The 27,960-nt window shown below is 41.9% G+C and overlaps 2 protein-coding genes across 4 annotated transcripts; one reads left to right on the top strand and one right to left on the bottom strand.

Annotated features, from left to right (window-relative positions):
* On the top strand, positions 1–14,996 carry trmt1 (tRNA methyltransferase 1). 2 transcript variants are annotated; one of them, XM_088303271.1, is made up of 16 exons: positions 1–161; positions 1,304–1,612; positions 2,618–2,807; positions 3,092–3,279; positions 4,130–4,245; positions 4,321–4,433; positions 6,140–6,288; positions 9,754–9,837; positions 9,912–9,981; positions 10,914–11,048; positions 11,119–11,204; positions 12,111–12,219; positions 13,622–13,698; positions 13,765–13,884; positions 13,978–14,092; positions 14,631–14,996. In XM_088303271.1, the coding sequence occupies exons 2-16, from the start codon at positions 1,317–1,319 to the stop codon at positions 14,700–14,702; spliced, it is 1,920 nt and encodes a 639-aa protein (XP_088159397.1). In that variant the 5' UTR covers positions 1–161; positions 1,304–1,316; the 3' UTR covers positions 14,703–14,996. The 2 variants fall into 2 exon arrangements, with proteins under 2 accessions (XP_088159397.1, XP_088159395.1); XM_088303269.1 differs by having other exon boundaries at positions 1–182; positions 14,631–14,994.
* On the bottom strand, positions 14,930–27,611 carry man2b1 (mannosidase, alpha, class 2B, member 1). 2 transcript variants are annotated; one of them, XM_088303267.1, is made up of 22 exons: positions 27,465–27,611; positions 26,579–26,681; positions 25,999–26,172; positions 25,717–25,910; positions 24,972–25,104; positions 24,581–24,726; positions 23,378–23,577; positions 23,193–23,313; positions 23,047–23,125; positions 22,878–22,987; positions 22,468–22,575; positions 22,108–22,407; positions 21,232–21,329; positions 21,031–21,151; positions 20,154–20,272; positions 19,987–20,088; positions 19,606–19,693; positions 17,655–17,735; positions 16,220–16,444; positions 15,895–16,044; positions 15,662–15,764; positions 14,930–15,495 (listed from the first exon to the last, which is right to left on the bottom strand). In XM_088303267.1, exons 1-22 carry the CDS (start codon positions 27,576–27,578, stop codon positions 15,392–15,394), a joined length of 2,973 nt encoding a protein of 990 aa, XP_088159393.1. In that variant the 5' UTR covers positions 27,579–27,611; the 3' UTR covers positions 14,930–15,391. The 2 variants fall into 2 exon arrangements, with proteins under 2 accessions (XP_088159393.1, XP_088159394.1); XM_088303268.1 differs by having other exon boundaries at positions 15,662–15,743.
* Positions 27,612–27,960: the final 349 nt, after the last annotated feature.

Genomic DNA, 27,960 nt, shown 5'->3' with positions numbered 1-27,960 from the left:
TGCGCTCCTCCTCCCGCTGCGCGGGCTTCCGTAGGCCAGCCCACTAACATGGCGGCGCCCTTATGCTAACGCGAGAGCACTTTCTGCTGCATCGAGGAGGCAAAACGGTGGGGGGGAAAGAAATCCCCGCTTGCGTTCAGAGTATCACGAAAGTCTTATCGGTAGGAGAAGCACGTTCTTTGGTGAGATTTATTCGGCGACGGCAACCAGACAATGTGGCGGTGGCATTTTGTGGCCATAATGATGACATGTTGACAAGTTAACCAGGTGTCAAGAAACACGTGAAAATTGGTCCAAATTGTGACATTTAGAAGGAACATCTACCAACACCTCGCTAATTCTGCATTTTCTTAGCGTTTTAACTGGCGCGTGGAATGCTTTTCACCGAACAATGTTGACAAGATTTTTGTCAGGGTCATTTATTTTCACATCCAGGAATGTGTTTTGGCGTAAACATTAGTTGTCTTTATCTAAACGTGCTCAATCCTTCAGGTATGTTCGGTAGTGTCCGAGTTTGTACTTGAACTGTCACCTAATACATCTTGATTGTGTCCTCCATTTTTTTTAAGTCTCAATGGGAAATGTAACCCTAAAAACCATGGCGCCAAAACAATCTAATATCATTTTAAAAATATTACACAAGATGATACTTACAAATGAATGACTTAAAGATGATTTTGATATAAAAAATGCACAGAAGGTGCAAAGTCACTAAGCAACCTGTATAAAATAACAGTTACTACTTTACTATTACACATTTAGAACTACATATATGGTAAATAACTCACTAGTCCATGTTTAGTTGTTAACTGCTGTTAACTTCCACCCCTGCCAATTGTGATCCAGGCCTTTCGTTTCTTTGCATTGTCTTGAGAAGTTTACCTCTCTGATTTTTCCAGTGGGCCCACTTCACTTTGGGCTTATAAAAGATGCTAAAACTAATTCAATATGCTTGAGGTCCTAATACAGTAACACATATTTCAAGTAGGCGGCACGGTGGTCTCCTGGTTAGTACAGCCTGTGTGGAGTTTGCATGTTCTCCCTTTGCCTGTGTGGATTTTCTCCCAGCACTCCAGTTTCCTCATGCATGGTAGGTTGTTTGAACACTCTAAATTGTCCCTAGGTGTGATTGAGGAGCACGGATGGTTGTTTGTCTTTGTGTGCCCTGTGATGGGCTGACAACCAGTCCAGGGTGTACTCTGACTACTGCCGGAAGACAGCTGGGATATGCTCCAGCACGCCCGCAAGTTTGTCTGGATTCAGTGTACCTATGTTCTAGTGTTTTGTTTTTTCACCTCCCCAGGTGTTATATCTCTATGCTGGTGCGGGCTGCCCGGCTGTTCCTGATCAAGATAACCAATCATCGCAAGCACCCGCCCCCAGCAGCGTGTCGGTGGTGTGCGGGTTGTACTATGGAACCCCCAAAAACTGCCAATCCAGACCTTGCTGTGACCGCCGCCGAGCCAACGGCGGTGAAGAAGCAGGAGGAGTCACCTCTTGTTGGCCTTCTACCGGGAGAGACGGTGGTGAAGGAGGGCAAGGCGTCCATCTTGTTTCCCAGTGCCAATGAGGTGTTTTACAACCCGGTCCAGGAGTTTAATAGGGATTTAACGTAAGTATAAGTAGGTGATATTTTTATGAGCCTACATCCATCTTCGATGTTGCTTATACACTCATTTCCGCAACTATAATGACTCAAGTCAGCTGCAGTATTATTTTGAATTTGAAAAGCGAACAAACTCAAAATAAAATAACTGATTACTCATTATTTATTTTGTAAAGACACTAGAGCCACAGCACATGAATTGAAGAATCACTTGCGGCCCTTTGCTGAAATTGTTATCGCGGATGCAACTTTAAGGCCCAATTTGTTAGCCTGTTAGTCTGTGGCATTTGCACTTTGTATTAGTATTAAGATAGCAGACTTTCGCAAGTAATGTAGTTTAAGTAAACTCATTCGTTATCAGACTTTTTAGAGCATTTTGACATTTTCAAGACCCACAAGATATTGTTTTCAGTTATAAAATAATAGATTATCTCTATTTACCAGAAAAAAAGTATAATTACCAGTAGAATCAAAGATGCAGCTGTTTCTCCCAGTTGACTCACAAACTCTTCTGATCTCATATCTAAAATGGGCCGTCGATGTCATCTATTAGTGGTTGTTCATCAGTTTAGATGTTCCAAGTTTTACATTTGTAGCATCAGACACTTCCACATCCGTCCCCGTTCCAAAAACAATTGACAATGGCAGTGAATTGAATGACATTATCTGTAGTTAAACTCACTGGAAGTGGCAATAAACAGTGTGAAGCACTTCAGCAAACATATGCCACATTTTGTAAAAATGAAAGACAATTTAGTCTTCATTATACCTAACATACACATTTCTGTAAAAATCACTAACACTTTTTGTATTAATTTTTAACAAGCATGTTTTTGTTCAAAGACAATTAAGGGTCTTTAATTAACCTAACAAATTATGATGTAAATGTCAAAGATAATTTAATCTTCAATGAACTGAAGGTGGATGGTTTAAAAAAAAAAATATAAATATTTTTTTTTTCTTCTTTTTTTTGTAAAAATCACAGACAATTCATCTTCTTTTCTTCTCCAGATGTGCAGTAATCACTCAGTTCTCTAGAGAAGTGCTGGCTCAGCGCGGCGTTAAGGTTCTGGTGCCCGGTGAGAAAGAGCGAGTTGTGGTGTCGCTGTCAGACGAACCCAGCGAAGCTGACACGCAAGACAGGAAGAGCAACGTCCAGGGGGACATAGTTGTCACAGCGACAGCAGGGCAGAAATGCGAGGTAATTGCAATCAACCCACTCTAAAGACCTGCCATGAATAGACGATGCCTCCTGTAAAAATGTTTCTAATTGCTTTTATTAATTATTTAAACACCAAATTGTATGATGTTCGTTTGTGTCATGCAGACTCAACCTGACTTGCTTGATTTTTGCCGCAATCACTTGGAACTTGCTTGAAACGCGAACATTTAAGACTCGAGACTTCAGACTTGCATGTTTGTGAAATTGTCCCACTTCGGGTTTACTGTGTATGGGCTTTCGCCATTTTGGTGTTTTGTTTGCAGCACGGTCTTCGTATCCTAGAGGGTTTAGCTGCGTCAGGTCTGCGCTCGGTGCGTTTTGCACTGGAAGTGCCAGGCCTTCAGAGCATCACCGCCAACGACTTCTCCCAGAAAGCCGCCGCCCTCATTGCCAGAAATGCCGAGTACAACAAGGTGGGCGAACTCCTCCAAGCCAGCTGCAAGGACGCCAGGTAGGCTCGCCTGTTACTGACTCGGTCCTTTTGTTGGTCAGTTTTTAGGAACTATGTGATATTTATTTCACATTGTGTTCACATTATGTAGAAAGTTATGTGTTTCTGTTCCAGGTTTTCTTTCGGTCATTAAAAAGCATAAAAACTCATTACATGGGTTTTGGGGAAAATGAAGACCTTAAATTACATTAAAAGGCATACAATACAATACGACTATGATTTCCAGAAGCATCAACTAAATGAATACATCTTTGCTGGTTAGCAGGTAGCACCGGACTAGGTTGCTACAACTTTCAAAGGGGTCTGTATGAGCACTCCCAGACCCCTTTGGGAGACAAGAGCAGAGTGAACGACAACGCACGTCAGTATAAATCTTAAGTAAATAAAGGCATACAATTGAGTCACGATAACACAATTTACATATAATACATGTGCTTAAAATATGCATGTAATTTTAGAGTCTACTTTACAAAGGAATAAAACATTCATATTCCAATTAATTTGCTCTTAATTTGAAAAGAAAAATGCACTGTTCCTGTCACCAATGTCGAACATGAAATGCTGATGCCACGTAGTGGCATAAAAATGACCTAAAAAAATCTGACTCAATGCTTTACTGTCCTTTTTGCTTTTTTGTATATCCCTTTTAATTTCGAATAACTCAGTATAAATTACTGTAAGAATACTTAATTCATGAACTAAAAGATACAACCATACCTCTATTACAAACTACATCTAATTATCTCTTTGGTATTTTGTCTTCATGACATCATTACTCACCTGCCACACAGAATTTCTGATGGAAATAGCATTTATAGCTACTTTTTATTTCTTTCTCAATTGTATGCAGCATGCTTATGTATGAGATGCGAGGGAAAAATGATCGCTACGACGTCATCGATCTTGATCCTTATGGCAGCCCTGCTTCATTCCTGGACGCCGCAGTGCAGTCTGTCGGCGAGGGAGGTAGTGATCGTTTATTATTTGAATTCATGGTAATGATGAAGAATCATTATGTAAACAAATGATTTTGTCTGGCAGGCCTGTTATGCATCACTTGCACTGACATGGCCGTCTTAGCTGGGAACAGCAGCGAGACATGTTATAGCAAATATGGCTCAGTTTCCATCAAAGCCAAGTACTGTCATGAGCTGGTGAGTGTCAGTGTCAAAAAGTGAGTGTTGTTATTGTACTGAACGCTGAAAGTTTTTTTTCCGGGCAATTCCAGTGTTGTTTTCGTCGATGATGACGAAAATTTTCATTATAACCCCCTTTTTTTTCCATGACAATAACGAGACGATGACGAGCTCAGCGTGGCCCTTTGATGACGAAAACCTGACGAGACGTACATGAATTTTCGTTGACGAGACGAGACAGGACGAAATTGTCAGTGTGTGGTCCGTCAGACGTTCAAAATTGATGACATCCCTTTCTATTGTACTTGTAATCTGTCTTTCAAAAAATGCAATGCCGGTGCAACCTATTCTTCGTTTGGGCACGCCGACCAACACGCAAGGGCGCATGCGCCTCACAAACACCGGCGCTCTCACCGGCGCAAGAAAACACGAACACGTCTGCCGTTATTCGTCTCGGCTCACACACCGACACGCTTTACTTTGCCGGACCATGGCGACAATGACTCTCGGTAGGCAACTTGGTTCTGATAACAGCAAGCTGTTACAAGTAAAAAATACATATATTTTATATTATATTATTATTATTATTATTATATTATACATATTTATATTATATAACTTTGTGCTCGTGCTACTGTATTAGAATAAGTCTGTGATGTTAAAACATTTTTCTTTTATGTTGATTTAAGTGAAAAAAAAGCCACAACAGTTGCCAAATAAAATGTTTTGGTTCTCGGCTTATTTTGGAGCAATGAGCATTGATTCCACTGTTACCACTTTATCTGTTAGTAATGCATAATCCTTAGCAGTCAATCAAAAAGTCTTTGCTATTGGGTGGAAACCTTCTATGCCTATTTTTAACTGAAACGGTCTAAAACCTTTTTGTGTTTTCGTCGAATACATTTACGAAAAGTGGACGAAAACCTTTTTTGCTTTTGCGTCAACTAAAACTAGACTAAAACCTTTTTTGAGTTTTCGTCGACTAAAACTAGACTAAAACTGGATATCAAACCGTTTCCCAACATGATTTCTAACCTAAAATAAATTTATAAAATTTGACATAATTTCATCATTGCTCTCTTTTCTAGCCTTAAATGCATGTTTATTTTTTTAAATTGATTAAACATTTTTAATTGAATGTGTTTAATTCTGTATTTAAATATATCTATTTTTAATCTTGCAGTATTTTTTGTTGAAAATTGCATTTCTTTCAACACAGCAGACATAACACATTAATTTCAACCTTTCACTAAACCACATTTTAATTCACTGTACTTTTCTCTGACTTGAAGTTTTCGATATCTGTTTTATATTTCACAAGTGTTGTATTTTCGTGTGTTACGAATGTGGGTCTTTGAAGTCAGAAGTCTGCAAAATTTTGTAGTACATAATAATACCTCATAATGACAGAAAATATTCTTTTACATATAAAAGAAACCCCAAAGCATTTTGGTTCCGTAATTTTATTTACATTTATAAATTGGATTAATTTCCCAACTTACTTTTTAACCTAAAAGACATTTTGTGTGGTTATCCCCACCAACATATTCTATTATACAATATCAACTATTAATAAAGTATATTCTTATCTTGCACTGAGTGTTACAGTCCTTGACTGTAAGCCTACAGCCATTTTTCAAATTTTGTTTGAATTTGTGAAACAAAAATGATCACTTCACGTATGTCAGAACATAAACCATCCAAGAGCATCTTGTTTTCTGCAGGCTCTGCGGATCATCCTGCACAGTTTGGACCAGCGGGCCAACGTGTACCAGCGATACATTCAGCCGCTACTATCTGTCAGCGTGGACTTCTATATTCGGGTATTTGTACGCGTCTTCACCGGACAAGCTACTGTTAAGAACTCAGCCAGGTACGTATATTTCTGGTCCATTACACAATCAATATGAGGTGTACACTAATAAAATAAGCAATGTGGATAGCCCAAGTCAGTGCCGTTAATACGAGGCATGTTGCAGCTTTTGTAACCGCAGTTATCCTCTTGTGAAAGGCAAAGTCACTGGAAACAACTGAGACCTGCAAAATATCTGTCAAGTTTTGACTTAGTTAACAAAAACTATTGTAGTTGCTTAATTTATTTTGAACAGAGAAGTGTTATATGCTGATTTTTCAGTTTCGTAAGAACCTTTTGACATCTTCAAGACAAAAATTGTATATATATATATATATTTTTTTTTTTTAAATTTAATTTTATTTTTTTTAAGCATTTTTGAAGGTGCGCCACTACTTCGCACCTATATATATATATATATATATATATATAGGTGCGAAGTATATATATAAGTATTTTATTTATTTATTTATTTTTTTTTTGAAGGTGCGCCGCTACTTCGCGGATTTTCAGTTTTCGCGGGTGGTCTCGGTCCCCATTAACCGCGATAACCGTGGTATTACTGTATATATATATATATATATATATATGTATATATATATATATATATACGGGTAGAGAGAGAGAGAGTGAAATTCATGTTATAACAAAAAAAAAATTATGATTAAAACTTATTATTTTTTTATTCCCCAGCCATTATTTTTGTATTTATTCAATTATTTCTTTTTGTATTTATTTAATTACTTCGACTTTTACCTGCTGGTACGCCGTCCAGTGTGCCCTGTGAAATGAAAGGTGGCATTCTTCATTTATTTATTTATTCATTCATAACTGACAGCCTCACACTCCGCTCGTGCCCGGGCGGAAGAGGTGCTCCTCTTCGGCTTAATTGTCACGCACGCCGGACCTGCTCCCCCGAAGCGTGTCTCCGTTCGGTTGAACTCGGTTTCATTTCGCCCCGCCCGTGCCCCGGGGAAGGTGCTCCTATTCGGCTTAACTGTGACACACGCCCGCCCTCCTCCTCCGGAGCTTCCATTCGGTTAAACTTAGGGGCCGCTTGACACCGCCCGTGCCCGGGGAAGGTGCTCCTATTCGGCGTAACTGTCACGCACGCCGGCCGGCCTCCTCCGGAGCTCTCGTACGGTCCGAACCACGCGAAACGTTGCCCCAAATCGTGCCCGGGGGAACGTGCTCTTCTTCGTCCACTCCCCTCTTCGCCCACGCTCTTCTTCGGCGGACGCCGGCCGTCTAACCGCTCCAGCGCCCCGTCGTGCCGCTCGGCGAAACTACAATGCCCCCGAATATTTTTTAGACCCGCGAAGCACTGAACCCGCGAAAGGTGAACCGCGAAGTAGCGAGGGTTCACTGTACTGTAATGGTAAACAAAATACATCATTGGTCAACATTTAAGTACATCATTGGCTGAAAGTACAGTAGTAGTGTATATTGCATCCTAGGACTGCACAATTGGACAGAGACAGAGCTGGCCCTCCTCACTAGTTTGTCCAGTCTCTTTTTGTCCCGGCCCGAGATGCCTCCTGCCCAGGAGACCACTCCATAGAAGATGACTGAAACCACCGAGTCATAGAAGTTCCTGAGGAGTGTTCCCCGAACGCCAAAGGACCTCAGCCTCCTGAGTAGGAAGAGTCTGCTCTGACCCTTCCTATAGAGAGCGTCTGTGTTGTCGCTCCAGTCCAGTTTATTGTTCAGATGAACACCCAGGTACTTGTAAGTTGAGACCCTCTCAACGTCTGTTCCCTGGATATTCACTGGTGCAGGTGGAGAGTGCCGACGCTTGCGGAAATCCACCACCAGCTCTTTGGATTTCCCAGCGTTGATTTGGAGGCGGTTCTGCTGACACCAGTCCACGAAACCCTGCGTAACCCCTCTGTACTCCCGATCGTCATCGTCAGTGATGAGGCCGACAATCGCAGAGTCATCAGAGAACTTCTGCAGGTGACAGGTTGTGGAATTGTATTTGTAGTCCGAGGTGTAGAGGGTGAACAGGAAGGGAGCCAGCACAGTTCCCTGCGGCGCTCCCGTGCTGCAGAGGAGCACGTCAGACACACAGTCTTGTGTTCTCACGTACTGTGGCCGGTTTGTGAGGTAGTCGTGAATCCATGTGATGAGGTGGTGGGCCACTCCCGCCTGCTCCAGCTTGTCTCCCAATAAGGCGGGCTAGATGGTGTTGAAAGCACTTGAGAAATCAAACAACATGATCCTCACCGTGCCCCCCGCCTTCTCCAGGTGGGAGAGTGAAGTGTGGAGCAGGTAGATGATGGCATCATCCACACTGATGCCAGGCTGGTATGTAAACTGGAGTGGGTCCATTGAGGAGCTGACCAGGGGGCGCAGATGGACGAGGACCAGTCTCTCCAGGGTCTTCATCAGATGAGACGTCAGCGCCACTGGTCTGAAGTTGTTGAGCTCCTTCGGATGGGGTGTCTTTGGAACCGGAACCAGGCAGGATGTTTTCCACAGCTGGGGGACTCTGCCCAGCTTCAGGCTCAGGTTGAACATGTGCTGGACGATTCCACACAGCTGGTCTGCGCAGGATTTGAGGAGCTGGGAGCTAATCCCATCTGGGCCTGCTGCCTTCCTCGCCTTCATCTTCCTCAGCTGGTTCTTCACCTGAGATGTTGTGAGGAACAAGGCTGAGCAAGAGGAAGTGGTGGTTGTCTGATGAGGCTGGGAACTGGAGCCTGTGGAGAGAGAGGAGAGAAAGAGGGGAGAGAGAGGGGGAGAGAGGGTCTCGTTCGCAGTGGCAGGAGTGGTTGGTGGGGGCTGCAGCAGGGGAGCCTGAGCGGGGTCAGGCATTTGATCAAACCTATTGAAAAATAGGTTCAACTCATTTGCCCACTTAAGCCCCCCCTTCTTACCTGGTTGTCCGTGGCCTGAGATGGTCTTCAGGCCCCTCCAGACATCCCTGGCATTGTTCTGCTGCAGTTGTTCCTCCATCCGCATCCTGTAGGACTTTTTCCCCTCTCGGATCCTCCTTCTCAGCTGACGCTGCACTCTCTTCAGCTCGTCCTTGTCGCCTGACACAAAAGCCCTCTTTTTCTCCTTCAGGAGAGCTTTAATGTCCGGTGTGATCCAGGGTTTGTTGTTGGAGAAACATCTTACAGTCCTGGTGGGAATGGTGTTCTCCATGCAGAAGTTAATATAGTCTGTAATTGTGTCTGTTAGACCATTAATGTCCTCACCGTGGGCTTCGCTGAATACCTCCCACACAGTTGTGTTGAAACAATCCCCCGGCAGTGCCATTAATATGAAGTGTGACTCGATGTGGTTTGTTGCAAATGCAATTATCAATCTGTGGGAAAAAGATGTCGTCGTGAATGGCCAGTGTGTCGCCAATGGACGGCAGAGGTCCTTGAAAAATATTCAGAGGCTTTTCTCCTCTATGCACACACGCTGTCATGAAGTTCAAAGTGGAAAAAAGGGAAACTGAATGTCCAAGTTAAAAAGCAAACTGATGTGTTGCAGCAAACAGGCTCTGATCTACAACTGTGTCGGCTGCGGTTCGTTCCACTTGCAGAGGATGGGCAGGAGGACCAACAATGGCAAACAGTGAGACATCATGGAACTTTTGACTTGATCTTTTTGTCATGTTTCCTTGGCTGACTGTGATTTGTTGATTTCAGTATGAAGTATTCGGCAGCCACTGGCCCACCGGTGGGACCAACATGCGAGCACTGTGGGCAGAGACATCAGGTAAAGTTATTTATATATTAAAATCACTCATTTTTAAAAACAAGACTGCTTTTGTACACGTCACTCAAATGGATCATAATAGTGATCAGTGAATTGTGATACACATAACGAGAACAAATGAAATGTCACAGTCAGCATCTGCTGGAATGGGTGTTTGTGCAAATTTTATTCCAAATTGACTAAAAAAATGTCATTTGTCTTTTTGGGAATATTTTAGTTAATTTAAAAAGTTGTATAATTCCATTTTGTTATCCTCCAGTGTGATTTACCAAATGTGTTAGCTTAAAATTCATTTTGTTTTATGTAGTTTTGCATTTTGTGTAACTTTTTAATTTTTTTTTTATCTCCTTATCTAATCTTTACACTGTTTTCAAACAATTTCAGCGAAGTTTGGCATTTAGAAATTTGAAATTTTCAATGAAACATTTATTCAATCATCTCATTTGTAAAATGTACATATTTCATTTTCCCCAAAACATGATTTTTGTAAAAGCTTTTGACAAAAAAGGTTTTATAATGATTTACATACTTAGTTTTTCAATTTTGAGTACATTTTATTGAAATGTATTACTATTTTAATATTTTTTTACAAGATACAAAAATTTGTATTTTTCCAAAAACAATTTTTAACCAAAAATTAATTTAGCGCAATGTCTTTTTACATTTTGTTATTAATTGTGATTTTTTTTTTGTTGTCTGCAACCCAAAATAGATTTTCTGTGGTTAATTTTTCAAATCTAATTTTACTTATTTGGATTGATTTGCTTAATTTTATTAATGCATTTCTTATTTTGCCGCGCGATAGAAAAATATTTTTGGATTTGATTTCCATACTTATTTTTTATCATTATTCTTAATATTTTGGATGAAATTATGGAACTACATCATATACCCACACTTGGTTCTTCATCTTGTGCGTGTGGTCTTCTCAGATGGGCGGTCCAATCTGGGCAGAAGCAATCCACGACCGGGCCTTTGTCCAGAAAGTTCTGAGCGCCGTTTCTGGCAACCCGTCTCGCTTTGGGACGTCCAAGCGCATTGAGGGTATTCTGAGTATGGTGACTGAGGTAAGATTTACCTTCCTTAGTTCTCAACCCTCTGTTGGGGTGATGCTACATGGTTGTTTGTTGTACACAGGAACTGGAGGACACGCCCCTTTACTACACAGTGGACAGTTTGAGTAGCACCATCCACTGCAATACACCACCGCTGCTACAGTTCAGGTACGCATGTCTCCCAAGATTTGGCTTACCCGTGTGATGGAGTGTCAATCTACCTGAGGTATATGAGTATGGAAGTAATTGCTTACTTGTCAAAATCATTCCAGCAAGATTTAAAAATGGTCAATGATAATGATTAAAGCCCTAGTGTGAATTAAGTTCGGTAAATGCTAAATTAAATCTTTTTGTATCACAAGTAATTACACTTACTGTAATAAAAATAATAAAGAATGAAAAAAATTATTTTTATTTGTTATATAAGACAAAATAATTGTTTTCCCCAAGATAGATTCTGCCGAGCAACAAACCTGGAAGTGTGACGTTATTTCGAGACAACTATGGCAGAGCTCAACATAGAAAGTGTATTAAACGAGTCAGAAATTGACTCACATAGCGAAATCTCAAACGTATCTGAAGTAATCAAGGGACCGTATTTTCACGACCATTAGACACACTTTAAAGTCCCAAATATTCCCCAAACCTGACGAGGCGCCCTGTGCGCCCTGTAATGAGAAACGCCTTGTGTATAGACTGTGACCCATAGATATGTATACGTGTTATTCTCTCGAGTAACGGGTCTGATCCCCCGAGACTTCAGTGCGCAGAATTGACTGTGATAAATAAATTCTGTGAACACTATTGTTGGTGATGGTTTAAGACAATCAGTTAGGACAGACCAGTATGTACGTGCAGGAGAAAGCTGGACAAAAGGGCAGCTGTCCACGATGTCGTAGTCTGTCTCATCATTTATGTTATTGCCAGTAAAATTATATTTGAAATTAAAGGTAATACTAAACTAAAACATAGGATCTTCCCCCCAAAAAACAAATAAAAGTGAAAAGATATGTAAAAACTAAGTTTAAAAAAACAATAGTCAAAATGACATAAAAACTAACTTCTTGTGTTCAGGTCTGCTCTGCTGCACGCTGGTCATAGAGTTTCCCAATCGCATGCCTGCAAAAACGCCATCAAGACGGACGCGCCTCCCGCCGCCATCTGGGACATTATGCGCTGCTGGGTGAGGTGCTCTCTAGTGTACTTCCATTTAAACTTTACTGAGCCATAGCACATAGTTTACATTAGAAAAGTCTCACAGCACGCAACCATTCACCTGTTAGTGTTTTTGGGGGGGTTATCTTATCCTCTTTTATCCGTTGAATAATTAAAATATTCTCAACTTTGAGGTGTTATTTTTTTACATTCTTCATAATGCCCAAAGTTCCTACAAGACGGCGCCTGGATAATAGGAACAATGTAATTGGTGTCAAGGATGTACTGTTCTTTGTATGTGAGAAGACGACAAGTTAAGCTCCAGTTGTTATTCTGAGTCTTCAACACGTTTGTTTGTTTTTTTGCTCCACTGAAATCAAATCATCCATAAGCCATCCATTTTTAAGAGTAATGTATGATATGGGTGAAATGATATTAAAGAGTTTTGGAATCAGTTTTTGTCAGGGTCAGCAAACATTTTAAAGCTCAGAGCTACGTCTTGGCTAACTGATTAGTTTGATGGGCTACCATTTTGATACACACTTCTGAAATAACGAACATGCTCAAATTGTTTAATCAAATGTTATTACTACTATATGTTGTTATCTAGACTGGGAAGAAAACCATCTAACTCTACTAAGGCGACTCGTGAAAAAAATTCCTGCCCAAAAGGTTGAGCAGTGCGATTAACCAAGTAATAGATGGAATAATAATAAATAATCCATTTTAATAAGATTTGTATAGTGACGCTCTAGTTATTATTAATAATAATAGCAATCATTTATGTGAAGACACTTATCTTGTTAATGTTTTACCTCAATAATTAGGAAACATTTTTTTTTTCGATAAATCTCTTTCGTTGATTACATTTTCAAATAATTATTTTTTCAACATTCCTCGAAAATCACAATGCCCTTCATTGGTGTGCTGTATTGGCCACAAGGCCACTCATGTGGTCCCCGGTCCCACGTTGGTGTCCCCTTATTTGTGGTACAGTACCGTATATACGCCTTGTTTATTTTTTATCATAACTATTGATAGAAGCAATTTTAAACAACTTTGAAGGGGGCGCCAATTAATCACGATTTTGAGTTCCTTTCAGAGGTTTCCTGTGCTGAAATAATAATGGTCTCGTGAAATCTAGGCATGGATCCTGTTGTATGAACGACAAAAGGTGGATGCGCGGGTCAATGGTACGTTTTGCCATCTAACTGAAGAGCATTAAATTCTTCCGCCTAGTCACCATACCTAGCTGGCACAGATAGTTGGATGAACAAAGATACATTAGTAGGAAATAATAATTGGGAGAAAATTTAAATAGAATCTTTTTCCATATAGTGGTTGGAAATCATTTCTCTAGTCTCCCTTGAGGCTTAAGCTTTGGCAGAGGACTTTTTCTTTTTTTTAGTTAACTTGCTCCCTACCTACAGGAGAAGAGCAACCCGGTGAAGCGGGAGAAACTCTCGGAAATGACGCCCGCCTTTAAGATCCTTTCCACCGAGCCTAGGTGAGATGAACTTCCCTTCGCTTTTGCTTTATCTGTCATTTTGTTTACTGTGTTTTTTGTTTCTAGCTTTGAAGCTTGTTTCACCGTGCGGGACGACGCCAACCCTCAGTCCCGTCAGCGCCACCTGACTCGCTTCCAGGAGAACCCGCAGGCCTTCTGGGGACCCAAATCCAGAGCAAAAGCCAGGTTAGAAAACAATTCTTATCCACTATATTAGTATTACAAGGTGTACCCAAAAAGTAGAATCTTTATACATTGCTTTATATTTGCGCCCCCTAGTGGTGGCATCTCTGACAACCTGCAGCAGAAGCGCATGAAGAACCAGAACAAACGCAAGGGCCAGATCACAGACTCGTCTCAGGTCAAGAGCTTCCCCTGCAAAAAGTTCAAACAGGTCGGTACTCCTGTCTCCAAGATTGATTTGCCTGTGCCTTTCACACAGAACCCGGCCAAGGGGGTGTTGTGTGCCACATCATAAAGTGACACGACATCCTGCACTCAGATAATGCGGCTCTGATACTACCTCCAAAGTCGGAAAATTGTCAGATCGACTTTAGTGCAGCGGTGTAAAACATACGGCCTGCAGCATAATTTTGAAGGGCAAAAAATGCATTTGGAGTTTGGCAAAATGTTGGGAATTGTTATACTAATGTAGAAAATGGAGTGAAAATAATTCCTAGATCCTCAGTCACTATTACTGCAATATAGAATGACATTTATATGTTATATAATGTGGTGGTGGTGGTGGTGGTGGGGGAGGGGGGATAGCTCATTGCATAATTTGTAAAATACTCGATTCGAAAAAATATTCAATGATAATGAAAAAGCTGTTGCATAGTGGCAGTCATCGCTGGGTTCTGTTCGAAAGCAATAGTCGAATCCACTTTTAAGAGCGCTGCTATTAAAACGTCTTGTTTTCTCTTTGGTTCCAGGGCACGTGCACATACGGCGACAAATGCTCATACTCGCACGACCCCGACTGCACCACTGAGGAAATGGAATAAATTAACCCTTTTTTTTGTTGTTGTTGTATTTTAGTTATTTTAGAGGAGCGGCTAAGTCAGCTGTGTTTCACAATCTAGTTTTTCTTTAAGTTACTATTGCTTAGTGGGGGGGGGCTTTGACTGTTGTAGCGGTCCAATATAAATATAAACATATAACACAAAATAATTTCTGTGTGGTAATTTGGGGGATACTGCATTGGGTAACATTGCACAAGCAAATACAAAAATCATGCCATTGCAAAAATGTTATTTCTCAGTTTACATTTACATAGAGGTACAGATTAAAATATTATTTTTAAATTTAAGTACACAGTAAAATAAAGGTAAACTTTTTGGTTCTCATTTAATTGTGCAGATGTTTCTAAATAGTTTCCCGTGAGTATGATGTACATCTTCCATCTAATCCGTTTTCAAATGTGTAATTAAAAAAAGTGCAATGTTAGACAGCTAACAAGAAAGAATGATTGACTTTTTTTGCCACATTGCATTTTTTGATCAATATAAAAATCAATATAAAAGTATATATCACATCAAGTGAAAAATTCTTTTTTAGCTCATGTCACTTTCATTCAAGTGTCCCAAGTGGTTTTGTGGTGGTGGATTTTTTTCCTAGCTTCAAGGCTCCGGAGTTGCTGGAAAATAGCCGCCACTTCTTCATCTTGACCAAAGCAAAGCTGGAGTGTGATTGGCTATTTGAGGTTCACTCTGAGCAGGAAGGTTCGGATTTGCATCGGGCGTAAGGTGACCTCCCACGCAGAGGGGTCCTTCAAATTCTTTTTCTGCTGCCTTTCAACTAGAAGGGGAAAAAAAAACTTGGTCTCCGGTATTTTATAATGTTTTAATGTCAATTTTTGGACCTTGACTTGGAAGCAAAAATATTAAATTTGAGTGTCGTATGATAGAAGTGAACTGAAGGCTTCAAAGAGGCTAAGATTGACTCAAGTCATGCTGCTGCGTACCAGTCTGCGGTGTCCAATCAAAACGCTTCATCTCTTCTTTCCACTGATTGGCCGACAGGTTGAGTTCCGACACGCCCAGCACCTCCAGGGTGGAAAACAGCTTCTGCACGAAACAAAATCACTAAATGGTCCTATAAAATTGGGCTTTCAGAATTCAGAGTTTCCGAACATAAATGGTGTTCATTGTTTCAATGTTGAAAATTAATGTCAGATTTTGTGAAGTGGTAAATAACCTGCAGGTCCACCGTGACTGGCTGTGAGTTGGTTTTACTTTCCCAGCTCTGGAACTGATGCTCTAACCTGAGCAGAACCAACTCGTCGTCCCACTGGCTTAGTGTCAGCAGGTGAACAGCAGGGGGCAGCACAGCCTGTAGTCCTGAGAACTATAGAGTAGATTTTTGAGACCCCCCCAACCTTTTTTTTTTTTTTTTTTTACTTTTAGTTGAAATAAAAGTGAAAAGGGGGTGGGGTCTAAAATCACACTTATGTTTAAAAACTAATAAATCTGTGACTCCATGGACGATTTTACATGTGACATGCAACAATTCTATCACTCACCTCCAGTCTAGTATTTGGGTGCAGGTGGCCCTGAGTGAATGTGAGCAGCGGTTGCAGTACCACCTCCTCCGCTAGGGGGCGGTGCATGTCTGCGGCGCGGGCCGGGCGGTCCAGCGAGAGCAGCAGGCAGCCGCGGACAACAAGACCGTCTGGGAAGACGTTGGAGGTCTCGTTAAGGGGTTCGGCCACTCCGCGGACGTCGTCGTACAGCAGCCGGCGGTGAAGCTGTTGTTGGGGGAACACGAGTAAATGTACGGAACGTGTGCGATTGTCTTTATTTATTTTCTTTTAATTGGATGATTTATTTTTTTTGGGGTGGGGGGGGTTGAGTGTTTATTTTGCGTGCATGTGATTTTGTTTACAAGTGTCTTTAATTACTTACGTATTTACATGTGTTTTTGATTGCACTTCTGTGTTTGTTTTTGTGTGTAATGCGTGTTTTTGTATGCGTGTGCTTGTGCTTGTATCTTGTTAACGCGCCTGTTTACGTTAGTCTTTGTGTCTGTTTACTGTGTATGTCTGTTTCATTTTCTGTGGTTACAGGTGTGTGTTTGATTACGTGAGTGTTTTCTTGTTTCCCCCCCCCCCCATTTACTTACATGAAATACATTTGCTTACATGTTTGTTTTTGTTCTAATGCAGGTGTGGGCAAACTACGGCCCGGGGGCCACATGCGGCCCGTTAAACGTTTTAAGTCGGCCCGCTGAATTTGAACGAAATTAAATGAATAAACCCCGTTTATTTTCTAAATACTGTGGTTTTTCAAAGACCTATATATTGTTGTAATGCTTTTATTCAGCGGCACGGTGGCCGACTGGTTAGCACGATGGCCTCACAGTGAGAGACAGCATCGGGCGTGGGTTCGATCCCGGCGCCGGCCATCCTGTGTGGAGTTTGCATGTTCTCCCCGTGCTTGCGTGGGTTTCCTCCGGGTACTCCGGTTTCCTCCCACATTCCAAAAACATGCATGGCAGCTTGATTGGACACTCTAAATTGCCCCTAGGTATGAGTGTGAGCGCGGATGGTTGTTTGTCTCTGTGTGCCCTGCAATTGGCTGGCAACCAGTTCAGGGTCTCCAGCACCCCCCGCGACCCTTGTGAGGAGAAGCGGTACAGAAGATGGATGGATGGATGCTTTTGTTCACTTTTATTTCAAATTAAATGTATTTTTTTTTTCTCCGATGAGGTGAGGTTACCAAAACACTCCATCCATCTGCTACTGGTCCCACCCCTCTGTCAAATTTTCAAACCCATTGTGGCCCGCGAGTCAAAAAGTTTGCCCACCCCTGTTCTAAATTGTATCAGTTTTTTTTAGGTGTGTTACATGCCTATTCATCCGAGTCTTTGTCTAAGTGGTCTTGGATGTTTGTCTTTGTGGTAGTGTTTGAGTATCTACATGTTTTTAGTAATGTGTTAATGCGTGTGTTGAATCCGACCATGATCTCCAGGGAGCCGTTTTGGATGCTGCCTCCACCTTGAGAGCGATCTGTCACCACAGTGAATTGGTCATTGTCGTCCTGGCAACACACACATATGCACATACACGTTTATACAAAGTTTTCCAAACTATTGTGCCTGAACTATCCGCACGCCTCATAAGAAAACGTTATCTTGAGTTCAGGTCAGCTCCGCTTTCTTTAAAGCGATTTTCACATTGGCACTTATATAATAGGTATACACGTAAAAATTACGTCAGAGCGAAAATTCACCCACCTAAAAGACTCTGTAGTGATTTAAGTTTTTGCTTTTTGTGATGAGAGCTATAATAAATTGACACACCCGCTTTTGGAGCTCGGCATGTTATTTTTATCTGTCGCAGCTGACAACGGCACTGCAGGGAGGCAAGTGAGGTAATATTCAGAATCAGAATCATTATGACCATTATTGTCATTGTACACAGTGTACAACGAGATTGGAGAACTCCCCTCTCCAGTGCAATATAACAAATAATTGAATTAAACATATCAATTGAATTCATTAAAGATTAAATAATAAATACATATGAAATAAAATAATCTAAACACATTATGCTGCAGTTCTACATCTACTAATATTGCTCGCTTTGTCAGTTCCGCCTAAAACGGCAAACGATCGTCACCAAAATGCAAACGCACATTACTACTCTTGCCCACTTCAACCTGTGAAAGTAGAAAAGCGTTCCACACAACAGTTTGGATTTATTGACATCAAACATGAGCTCATGTGATCACGTCCACAAAATCAAAAATACCATGCTGATCGCTTCTCCAGTTACACAAGCTGAAGCGGACAAGAACATGAACCCCAGTCGGTAGCCAGGCATGGATGTTTACACCCCACCTCCCGTAACAAACTGTAGGTGCTGCTTTTGGCCACTAAACAGATGACGTTAGCACAACAAAGTTGTTGATTTTAGGCTTGAAATGCATGCTTTTACAAAAAGCTCACTAGCTCGGGTTATTTCCCCCAGTAATTAAAATGTTGATGAAATGTAGACATTTTCTAATGCTGATCGCTGAAGAATGGAAAAAGTCTAATCTTTCTTCTGGTACGCGCCATGATTTTATAGTGTTCGAACACAATATTCTGTGGGCTTTGAAAATTCAGTCCAAATCCAGAAAAACTCTGGAATTGAGGGGGCTGCGCCAGTGAAACTGGCTGGGATTGTATGAGTTAAATCAGCCATGGAAAGGCAAATCATTTTGTGATGTTCACAGAGAATGAAGTGGGCCGAAATAGAACTATCAGCAAACATTTTGGGGCCGGTTGGTCCCGTAATTTTTTACAAATTTAAGTTGTAATTATTAGCGACGTATTTACACTGATTTGTAATGGCAAAATTGTGATCGGTCCCTCCCGAGACTCCCAACGAAGGGAGGAGGGAGCAGATGGGGCGTGGCCATATCATATCCATCCATCCATTATCTATACCGCTCGCTCCACACTAGGGTTGCGGGGGGCGCTGGAGCCTATCCCAGCTATCTTTGGGCAGTAGGCAGGGGACACCTTGAATTAGTTGCCAGCCAATCGCAGGGTACACAGAGACGAACAACCATCCGCGCTCACACTCATACCTAGGGGCAATTTAGAGTGTTCAATCGGCCTGCCATGCATGTTTTTTGGAATGTGGGAGGAAACCGGAGTACCCGGAGGAAACCCACGCAGGCACGGGGAGAACATGCAAACTCTACACAGGATAGCCGGAGCCGGGATTGAACCCGCGCCCGATGCTGTCTCTCACTGTGAGGCTATCATGCTAACCAGTCTGCCACCATGCCGCCGCCATATCAGATGTCAGGTTTTACTTAGTCACTGATAAATTGATGAAATAGAAAAGGCATATATTGAGCTTGTTATTGAAAAATGGATCATCTAGCCCTTTAACATTCTGAAACACATGCAAAGCACCTTGATGAAAGCACGGGAGTTTACAGGGTAGTAGTTCCCAGCGATGGGCTCTGATTGCTTCAGGTTCCAAGTGGGTCGGAGGTCTTTCCTGCGGGTACACAACAGGAGTCACGGTTAGCAGAATTGAACTTGTTTGCTTTGACGCGTTTACATGTAGTCTGGCGGTTGCTTGAAAATGACAGTTGTTTACACCCAACCTGGTTGCCTCATCATGCGCAGCAAAACTGTCGGAGAGGTTTTAAGTAATTTCAGCACCAGGTGTGATTCATAGACATTCATCAAATATCATTCAGCATTTGTAGAACATGTATTTACGAAATCTGTAAGGAACTAGAAATGCTTAAAAATATGAAATATATTGTTTTCAATGTAACTACATACTTCCTCTGTAGAACTTCTCTCCCATTAGAGTCGGTGTAGAATATTCCTGAAGACTTGATGTCAGTGTCCAATCGAGTGATCACCTCCTTGCCCAAATCGTCACTGATGGAAAGATGATGACGTGATTTACTGGATGATCCAACGGTCCCAAATTCAGGCACACTCACTCGATGGGAATTGGGCCCACGGTCCACTCCAGCTCCAGAACCCGACTGTTGCTATGGAGACGAACCACTTGAGATGCCCACGGTGCGAACCACTGCCTCACTTCTTGCATTACCGACGTCTGAGAAGAGGACAGACCACGCCATTAAAACTTGAGCTAAACTACGTTGCTGTTATTTTATTTTATTTTTTTCGCCATGTGTTCCAGAGACTCTTTATGGGACTGTTCTTGATTGAGATGCCTACCAAACAGCAGTGATGCCAGTAACGTATTACTAAGTAACTAGTTTTGGTGGTTTCATTTTCCCCAAAAGACTCATATGGGAATGTCTAAAAATACAAATATCAAGTTTCACCAAATTGAACCTTCAAACCACAAAGCCAGACTCCTTTTTTTTTTTTTCAGTGATCGCTTGTTGAGACTTTTTTGTAGGTCTACTCATAACAGATAGGCCTACGAACTATTATGTTGCTAAGTGAAACTGGCTTTAGGGGCTATATTTTCCAAAATGTGCCAGCAAGACCTTTTGTGGAATTCTGTATTTTATTTCAAGTCATTGAACTTTGCTGCCAGGCTCCACCCACACGCAATGACAAAAATAATTATTACCTAATCTAGTATTACCAATAGGGTATGTACATTTGGTGACTATTCTGGTGGCCGTTTAAAAAGAAAAAAATCCCAACAAGTTCAAATTTGAGGTGAGCCTGGAAAAATGGCTAAATTTGCTTTTTAAAATTGTTGATTCAAATCAAAATGTCAGACTTCCTGTGTCTTTTCTTGAGACTTTGCTGTGGGTCTAATCATAGCAAGCGTGTCCACCACATTTCGTGTCGCTGCACAAAACTGGTTTCAGAGGCTGAATTTTCAATCCGTGCCTGTATTGTCTCCGTCTTGGCTATCTCGCTGATGACAAACGGCGTGGACGAGTTGGGTCGGAAGATGTACGCCCCGGAGGGCTGCTTGCTATTTAAGTTGTTGCCGTCACTGGCGTTGTACCTAAAAGCATTAAAGTGACACAAATATTAATAATTCGGTCAATTGATGATGATGATGATGATGAGCTTTCAGAGACTAACCAGTAGAAGTTCTGTTTCAGGCTGATGCTCTGCTTGGTCTCCAAGTTTTCCAGGCCGCTCAGGAGGCCTGTCTCTGGGTCAAAGGTCACTCGTAGATACTGTCAATAATCAGAGAACGTGTTGTTTTGGCTGGCCTATATCAACATCCTGCACTCAAGTTCATGATAGGTGGCCCGCAAAACTAAAATGATAAATGAAAAAAATGCGGGTTAGAATTGACCCCTTTTGGCATTCAGGTGGTCCTGGTACTGGTTTGGAGCTCCAGCCAAAATGAGCACCTGTTTTCTTCATGTACATTAAAAACTAAGGCAACAACCATTTCCACGCACGGTAAAAAAAAAAAATAAATAAGCATGAAGCACATCAAAAACCAATACAAGTTGAAAATCAGGCCAAGAAAAAACAAGAACCAAGTAAAAAAAGAGACGCATATTAAATAAAAAAACAAAGACCACATTAAAAAATCCATATCAAGAGCTAGGCTCTTTAAAAGATGGCAAAAAACAAGTAAAGAACGGTTCAAAACCAAATATTAAAATTTAAGTTAATACCAATCAAAAATCTAATCAAAGACCAAGTCAAGAAGCAATTTAAAAAGTGTTGAAAACCAAATAAAACAACAAACCACAACCAAGAACCACATTAAGAATCAAGTCAAGAACCAAGTCACAGCTACTGTAGGTCTCCACACGGAGCAGGTGTCAGTGCCGGTTGCGAGCCGGACGCTAAATTTGCAGTGGCTCTTTCGAGTTCCTGTCGTTTACATTCTGTGATAGGACTGTAGGGCATTATTGTGGGGCAGTTACGGTATTGAAGATTTATGGGCTGGATGTTGAAAAAAAAAAATCCATGCAGGACTCTAGTGTGACCTCATACCTCGTTCCAGATGGATTTGGGCACATGGTAGTGCGTGGAGGCCAAAGGAGGCCCATCCTGGATCTGGGACACTGAGTAGGTGCTGAAGCCCAGTGGCGGGGCCCGGGCGTGGAAGAGGAGCTCGTTGACAGCATAGCCACGGTTCCTCCTCACGTCCCGCGTGGTCAGTGAGACTGGAACCACCTCGCAGTCCACAGACTTGCCATTAGCGTCAGAAACCAAGTACGCTGTGCCGTTGACCGGAAGCCTGACGGGCCACGAGACGGGCCGAGCGAGGGGGTTGAAGACATTAACAGAGAACTGGAGGAGGAGAAGTTGTGCATCAATGTGATGGCAAGATCTTTAATGGATGCTTTTTACCTTTGTGCTGGATTCGGTGATCGGACACACGCTAATGTTTAGGCTGTCGCAGTACACTCGCTCGGCGCTGGAGCCACTCAAAGCAGCGAGACTGTTGCTGACCACAACCTGGAGACAGGAAAAACTGTCAAGTCACTTTCCGCAAAATTGACGCAACAGAGAATATAACTGTAGTTACAGCACATAAAGTAGACAGAACCTGAAGCCTGAAATCCACAGCTTCACTGGTTCAAGATGCACAAAACCTCACTCAGATATACTACGCCAGCGCCTTTCGGACTGAACAGCGAAACAGGCAAAAGCTGGAGAATTTACAGCTTTACTGCATATGATACACTTGACTTCTCACAGACATGATTGGTAACGATGGAAGGTCGGCATACATTCCTGCTATGTGAAGTTTACCGTACCTGGCAATGTTGCCAGCCCTTGGCAAGTCTGCGGGCGTAGTCGTTGGCGACATGCTGCTTTTCGGTGCCTGACACGGCGTCGTGGTGCTGAGCAACCGCCATGGCTCTTTCTGGACCAGGAAGAATGAGTGTCGATTCGGTGGAGGGGGAAGAAATCATTTTAACTTACTCAAGGTGAGACTGTCGCCCTCGCCGAAGGGTCCACTTGTAGAAGCCCGGCCGCCAAGAACCTCCAGCTGTTTACACGTCTATAACACACACACACATTTTAGTGGTTAACAGTTTACCGCATCTGGATTTGATCCAGGAACCTACCTGCAGGTTGCTGTTGCTGAGCCTCTCGTAGCGTTTCAGTGCTGGTCTGCTGCTGAAGTAGCCCGTCCAGAAATCGTGGGCGTCGTCCGCATACGGGAAGAAGTCATCAGTCTTGAGGGCCCTGTTGTGGAAATCCAGAAGGGTTCTACTTGGTCCCTGCCTGTGGACTTGTCTTTGGATCCTACCAGGAGAGGTTGGCTCGGTGAAGCTCTTGGAGGTAACAGGAGGGAGTGGAGTAGAGGACGTTGACCAAGCTTCCGTTGGACTGCCGGGCGTTGACGTAACGGATCAGCTTGTCCAAGTTCTTGTACCACAAGTTGGCGTTTTCGTACTGGAAGTCCGAGCCCATGGTCATAATGATGTGATTGGATTTGTACACCAGAGACTGAAGCGGAAGAAAGACAAAATCAGTCAAAAGAGGTCTCCACACGTGTGTAAGGCAGAGGTTCTCACACTGGAGTCTGCAAGCTGCAGCTTGAGGATCCGTCAAAAAAAAATTATTTGAAAAAGCGGCAGCCTCCGTAGAGCCAATAAAACTAACTTATTAAACCAAGTACACCTCCCTACTGGAGCTTTTAGCCAATTAAAAGCCATTTTACAGCCAGAACAAAAGGCATAATATAACGATAATACTTCCGAATATATATATATTTTTTAAAATCACTCGTTAAAATTTGACATATTGAGAGTTCACTATGAACTCCTTGAGAATCGAAAATCCACAAGTACTTGACGCCGCCACTAAAAAGGTTTGTAATTGCCAATAGAAGCCACAAGGTGGCATCACAGCGCTTTAGTTGCGGTGGAGAATGGGTGGTGGGGTGGGGGGCGCGAATTGTTTTCTTGCTAGGGGGTGCAGAAAATAATTGAGAAGCAGTTTGTCTCAACAAAGCTCCTCAACCAACTGCATAATTTCTTGTCACTATACCAACAAAGCCATATTGGTCCTGCTTTAGCCTACGCACAAGTGGGAGTTTTGCAGAAAAGAACTGAGGATGGGTTGCCCAAAGTCCTAATTTTTTAAAAAAGTAAAAGGAGGAATATCACAACAATAATGTTGTATTTTTTAAATTAACTTGTAAAATATGACTTCCTTCCTTCATTTATCATATTACAAGTTTACCTTTCTGAAAATGGCTTTACTTGTCGACATTCTTGTAAAGCTTTTTTTCCTTAAAAAATACGACTTTAAAATCTAAGACTAAAAAAAAAAGGGGCGGGGATTTGTTATCGTAACATTGCTCTTTTTATCCAAAATAAGCAACTTTTGCATTCCTGCGTCATCCAGTAGTAGTAGCTTTGACTGGCATTAAGAATTATGAGAGAGCCCTTCAAAAAAATTCCTCCGATGCAGGAAGTTTGTGAAGCCCTGCTTCAACTGATCTCACCTGACTATTTGCGATGTTGAGAAAGCGTTCCACCACATCATTCACGTTGTAGTCCTCCAGGTCTGGATCATCCCTGATGGGGGGGTCGTCGCAAGACTGGTCCCAGCAGAAGCCCTTGGGGGGGTTGTACCCATTGGGAAGGATTCCTGTCAGGAATGGGGTGGGGGGAGGCAGTGGAAGACCAGGAGTGACAAACTAGTTATGGTTGTCCTCAGATCAGTTATAAAGGTCAAACCACATAATTGTAGCATCTTAAATCACAGTTCAGTACGTACACTCCCTCTGATTTATGCTCATAGTTCAAGTCTCATTGGGCACAGTAAGGAAACAAAATGCCTGGCGTTTGATTGTTATTATTTGAAAGCTGTGGAGGGCGAGTTTGTTCCATTACCGGTGAAGAGGTCAGCCATTGGTGGAGTGAGGCTGTCAGACGCCCTCCACAGCAGTTCCTGCTCCTTGGCCTGCATCCGCCTGGACCGGTCCTGGTAGTCCACTCGGCCAAAGAAAAAGCCATCGTAGCCCATCTGGAGTAGGACACGCTCGACTTTGTGAGGTTGACTTTTGGTTTGATCTCAAATTGAGGTAGAGATGGTACCATTTTCATTGGCCACTTGTTATTGCATTTTTCGATTGCTATTGGTATTGCCGTCATCTCAAGACACTTTAAAGGTAGAGTTTGCTATGTTTTATATAAAAAAGAACTTGCTGCATATAGATGCAACCTTTAAGTTAAGTTGATCATGTCATGATTTAATAGATTGATTGGACATTTAGAAAAAACACATCAAACTGGTAACATTTCGTTTTTGGCACAAGACGATCATGTAGTCAAGTCAGGGTAGCGACGTAGCTATCTGCCTTGGTGTTTCTTGTTTCGCTCAGCAGAAACACGGGAGGAGTGAAGTGAGGCTACATCAACACCGCATACTCGATCTTCAAGATATGTGATGTTATTATTTTTTTTTTTTAAACTGCAAACTCGCTTGAAAAAAGTTTCAAAATGATTTTGCTTGGTGTATTTTTTTTAATATCACAAAACCTTGGTATTTCAACAGGGGTGTGTAGACTTTTTAGATCCACTGGATGTGGTTTTTTTTTTTTTTTATATGTTGAATTCAGTATTTTGGTAAATCTACCTGTGCAAACATGGAGGCGTGTTCACGGGCGTGCCCAAACGGATCAATGTGCCAGGCCACCCGAGGCCGGCCGCAAGGCCCAAAGGTCTGGTTGAGGAACCGAAGGCCCATGGTCATCTGGTCCAGAACGGCGCTGTAGTGGGTGGTGGCCTCGTCGCTCATGCACCAGCCGCCGTTGACAAATTCTAGCCGGCCTGGGATGAGGGAGAGCCCACAAAGTGGGACAGGGCAAGAGGTGGTTCACATGGTTCACCAGTTGAGGGAATCCAAGCAGGGACACACCTTGGTTGACCAGCTGCTTGACCGTCTGCTGCATGTCGGAGCTCTGGCGGCGCCACCATCGGTAGAAGAAGGCCGTCTCCACATAGATGAACCTGCGGTCGGGGTTCTGCAGAAGCTGCTCCACCACAGAGTCCAGAATGTACTGCACGCCAGCGTGCTGGATGTCGTTACGGTCTACACAAGGACATCACTCTATTGGGAACAACTTTCAAATTAAAGTTGAAGAAAACACATTTTTTTTCCACTTTTCCAATTATAGTGTCAATACGATACAATGCTGCCACACAGATGCTGTTTTCGACATTTGTTCATTTTTAAAATGTATTTTTTTTAACATTCCACATGGAGGTGGCGGACAACGAGCTTGGTGTGCACATCTATACACTGTGTAATGCAAAGTTGTGTAAGTGTACTTATCTGAGGACTAACGTTCTGCTGATGTAGCAGAAACGATACAAATGCAAAACAATACGACGGTCACATGACGGTGAGACATTACCTGTTACGCACACAATAACGACCGTTTTATTGTTTTGTTTTGCCTTTTAAAACAAGGGTGAGCTCGTGTGCGGGTTCAGACCTCCATAGTAGTACTGGTCCACGGTCTTGAGCCAGCCCACGTCGTCGTGCGTGTGCGGAACCAGATGGACATTCAGCATGGCCGCCTTTGTAGCGTGACATGACTACAAACAAACACACGTATAACATAAATGGTAATACTACCCAAACAACTAGTTGAGTGAAACCCCTGAATTAAAACACCTCTTCACAACATTGCTTGTTTTTATTAGCTCCCAAAGGGTGAATCTTAACTTATGTTTACACTTGTACACTAATCATCTGTACTGACGAACAAGGACTTTGTCCCTACAGTTGGAGTGACTCTACAATATCAACAAACATCCAAATTGAGCAACATGATTGGTTTATTTATCTCATGTAATGCTAGAGGGACAGGGTTTATTAAGTTTGACTTTTTTTTTTTCTCCTTTTCAGACTGACACGGCGTGGTGTTTTATGGGATATTTAAATGTTGCACATTTTATTTATGTATATTTTACTGCATGTTTGAAACAATGTATGTAATCAATCAATCAATATAATGTATGCAATAGTGCAGTCATAGTGATCAATAACAGAATTATGCAAATGATAACGAGTGAAGGTTGTGTTCGAGGTTCCCACTTTTTCTATTCAATTTAAAAATGTAACTCAAAATTAAAAAAAAAATCGGGTTTACATAAAAATATCATCCACGATACCTTACAATATGGTGTAAATAAAATCGTTAGAACTAATAGGGACAAAATTTAATTGTGCGTCTAATTAATCAATAGTTATTATTCAGAATGCTTGAACGGCTGTTTTGAATCAGACTTAAACGTCGATTCTTTTCTGTTTCCTTTCAAACACGTGGGCCTTGGACGCGACATGACGTGAGGAAAAAGCGTCCAGATATGACTGACCTGATAGCCACACTGGTCGTCTTGTTGTTCCTCGAGGCGGTCGACTGGCAAACTTAAACAAGTTTCACTGAGGAGGAAGACGAGTAAAAGGAGCCAACACCAGCCCGCCGCCATGTTGGCAAATAAAAGTGAAAGTCATGTGACGCGTGTTTACTTCACAAGCGTCATGTGATTCACAAGCGTCATGTGATCCACAATGTTTGCCCCTCAATACTATCTGACAGGCTCAAGTCGGTCCATTATTGACGGCAATTCATTGATTTTTTTTAAATACACTTTCTACATTTGAATTTCACGTACATATTATATGTGGCTCAGATAATATGAATAGATGGTTTCACGTTCATTGATGTTTAATAATATGAATAGTGTAATTCACACGAGTTATATTTTTTAAAACGAAAAGTCGGAATTGTAACAATAAAAACGTTGGAAATAATGGATAAACGTGAATTTATTAAATAATTAAGAATTATCTCAGTATTTAATAAGAAAA

This window comes from Idiotropiscis lumnitzeri, chromosome 8 (assembly GCF_059441095.1).
Source record: "Idiotropiscis lumnitzeri isolate Australia: NSW breed Sydney's pygmy pipehorse chromosome 8, RoL_Ilum_1.0, whole genome shotgun sequence".
Taxonomy (NCBI): domain Eukaryota; kingdom Metazoa; phylum Chordata; class Actinopteri; order Syngnathiformes; family Syngnathidae; genus Idiotropiscis; species Idiotropiscis lumnitzeri.
This window is presented reverse-complemented; position numbering and strand designations above follow the sequence as displayed.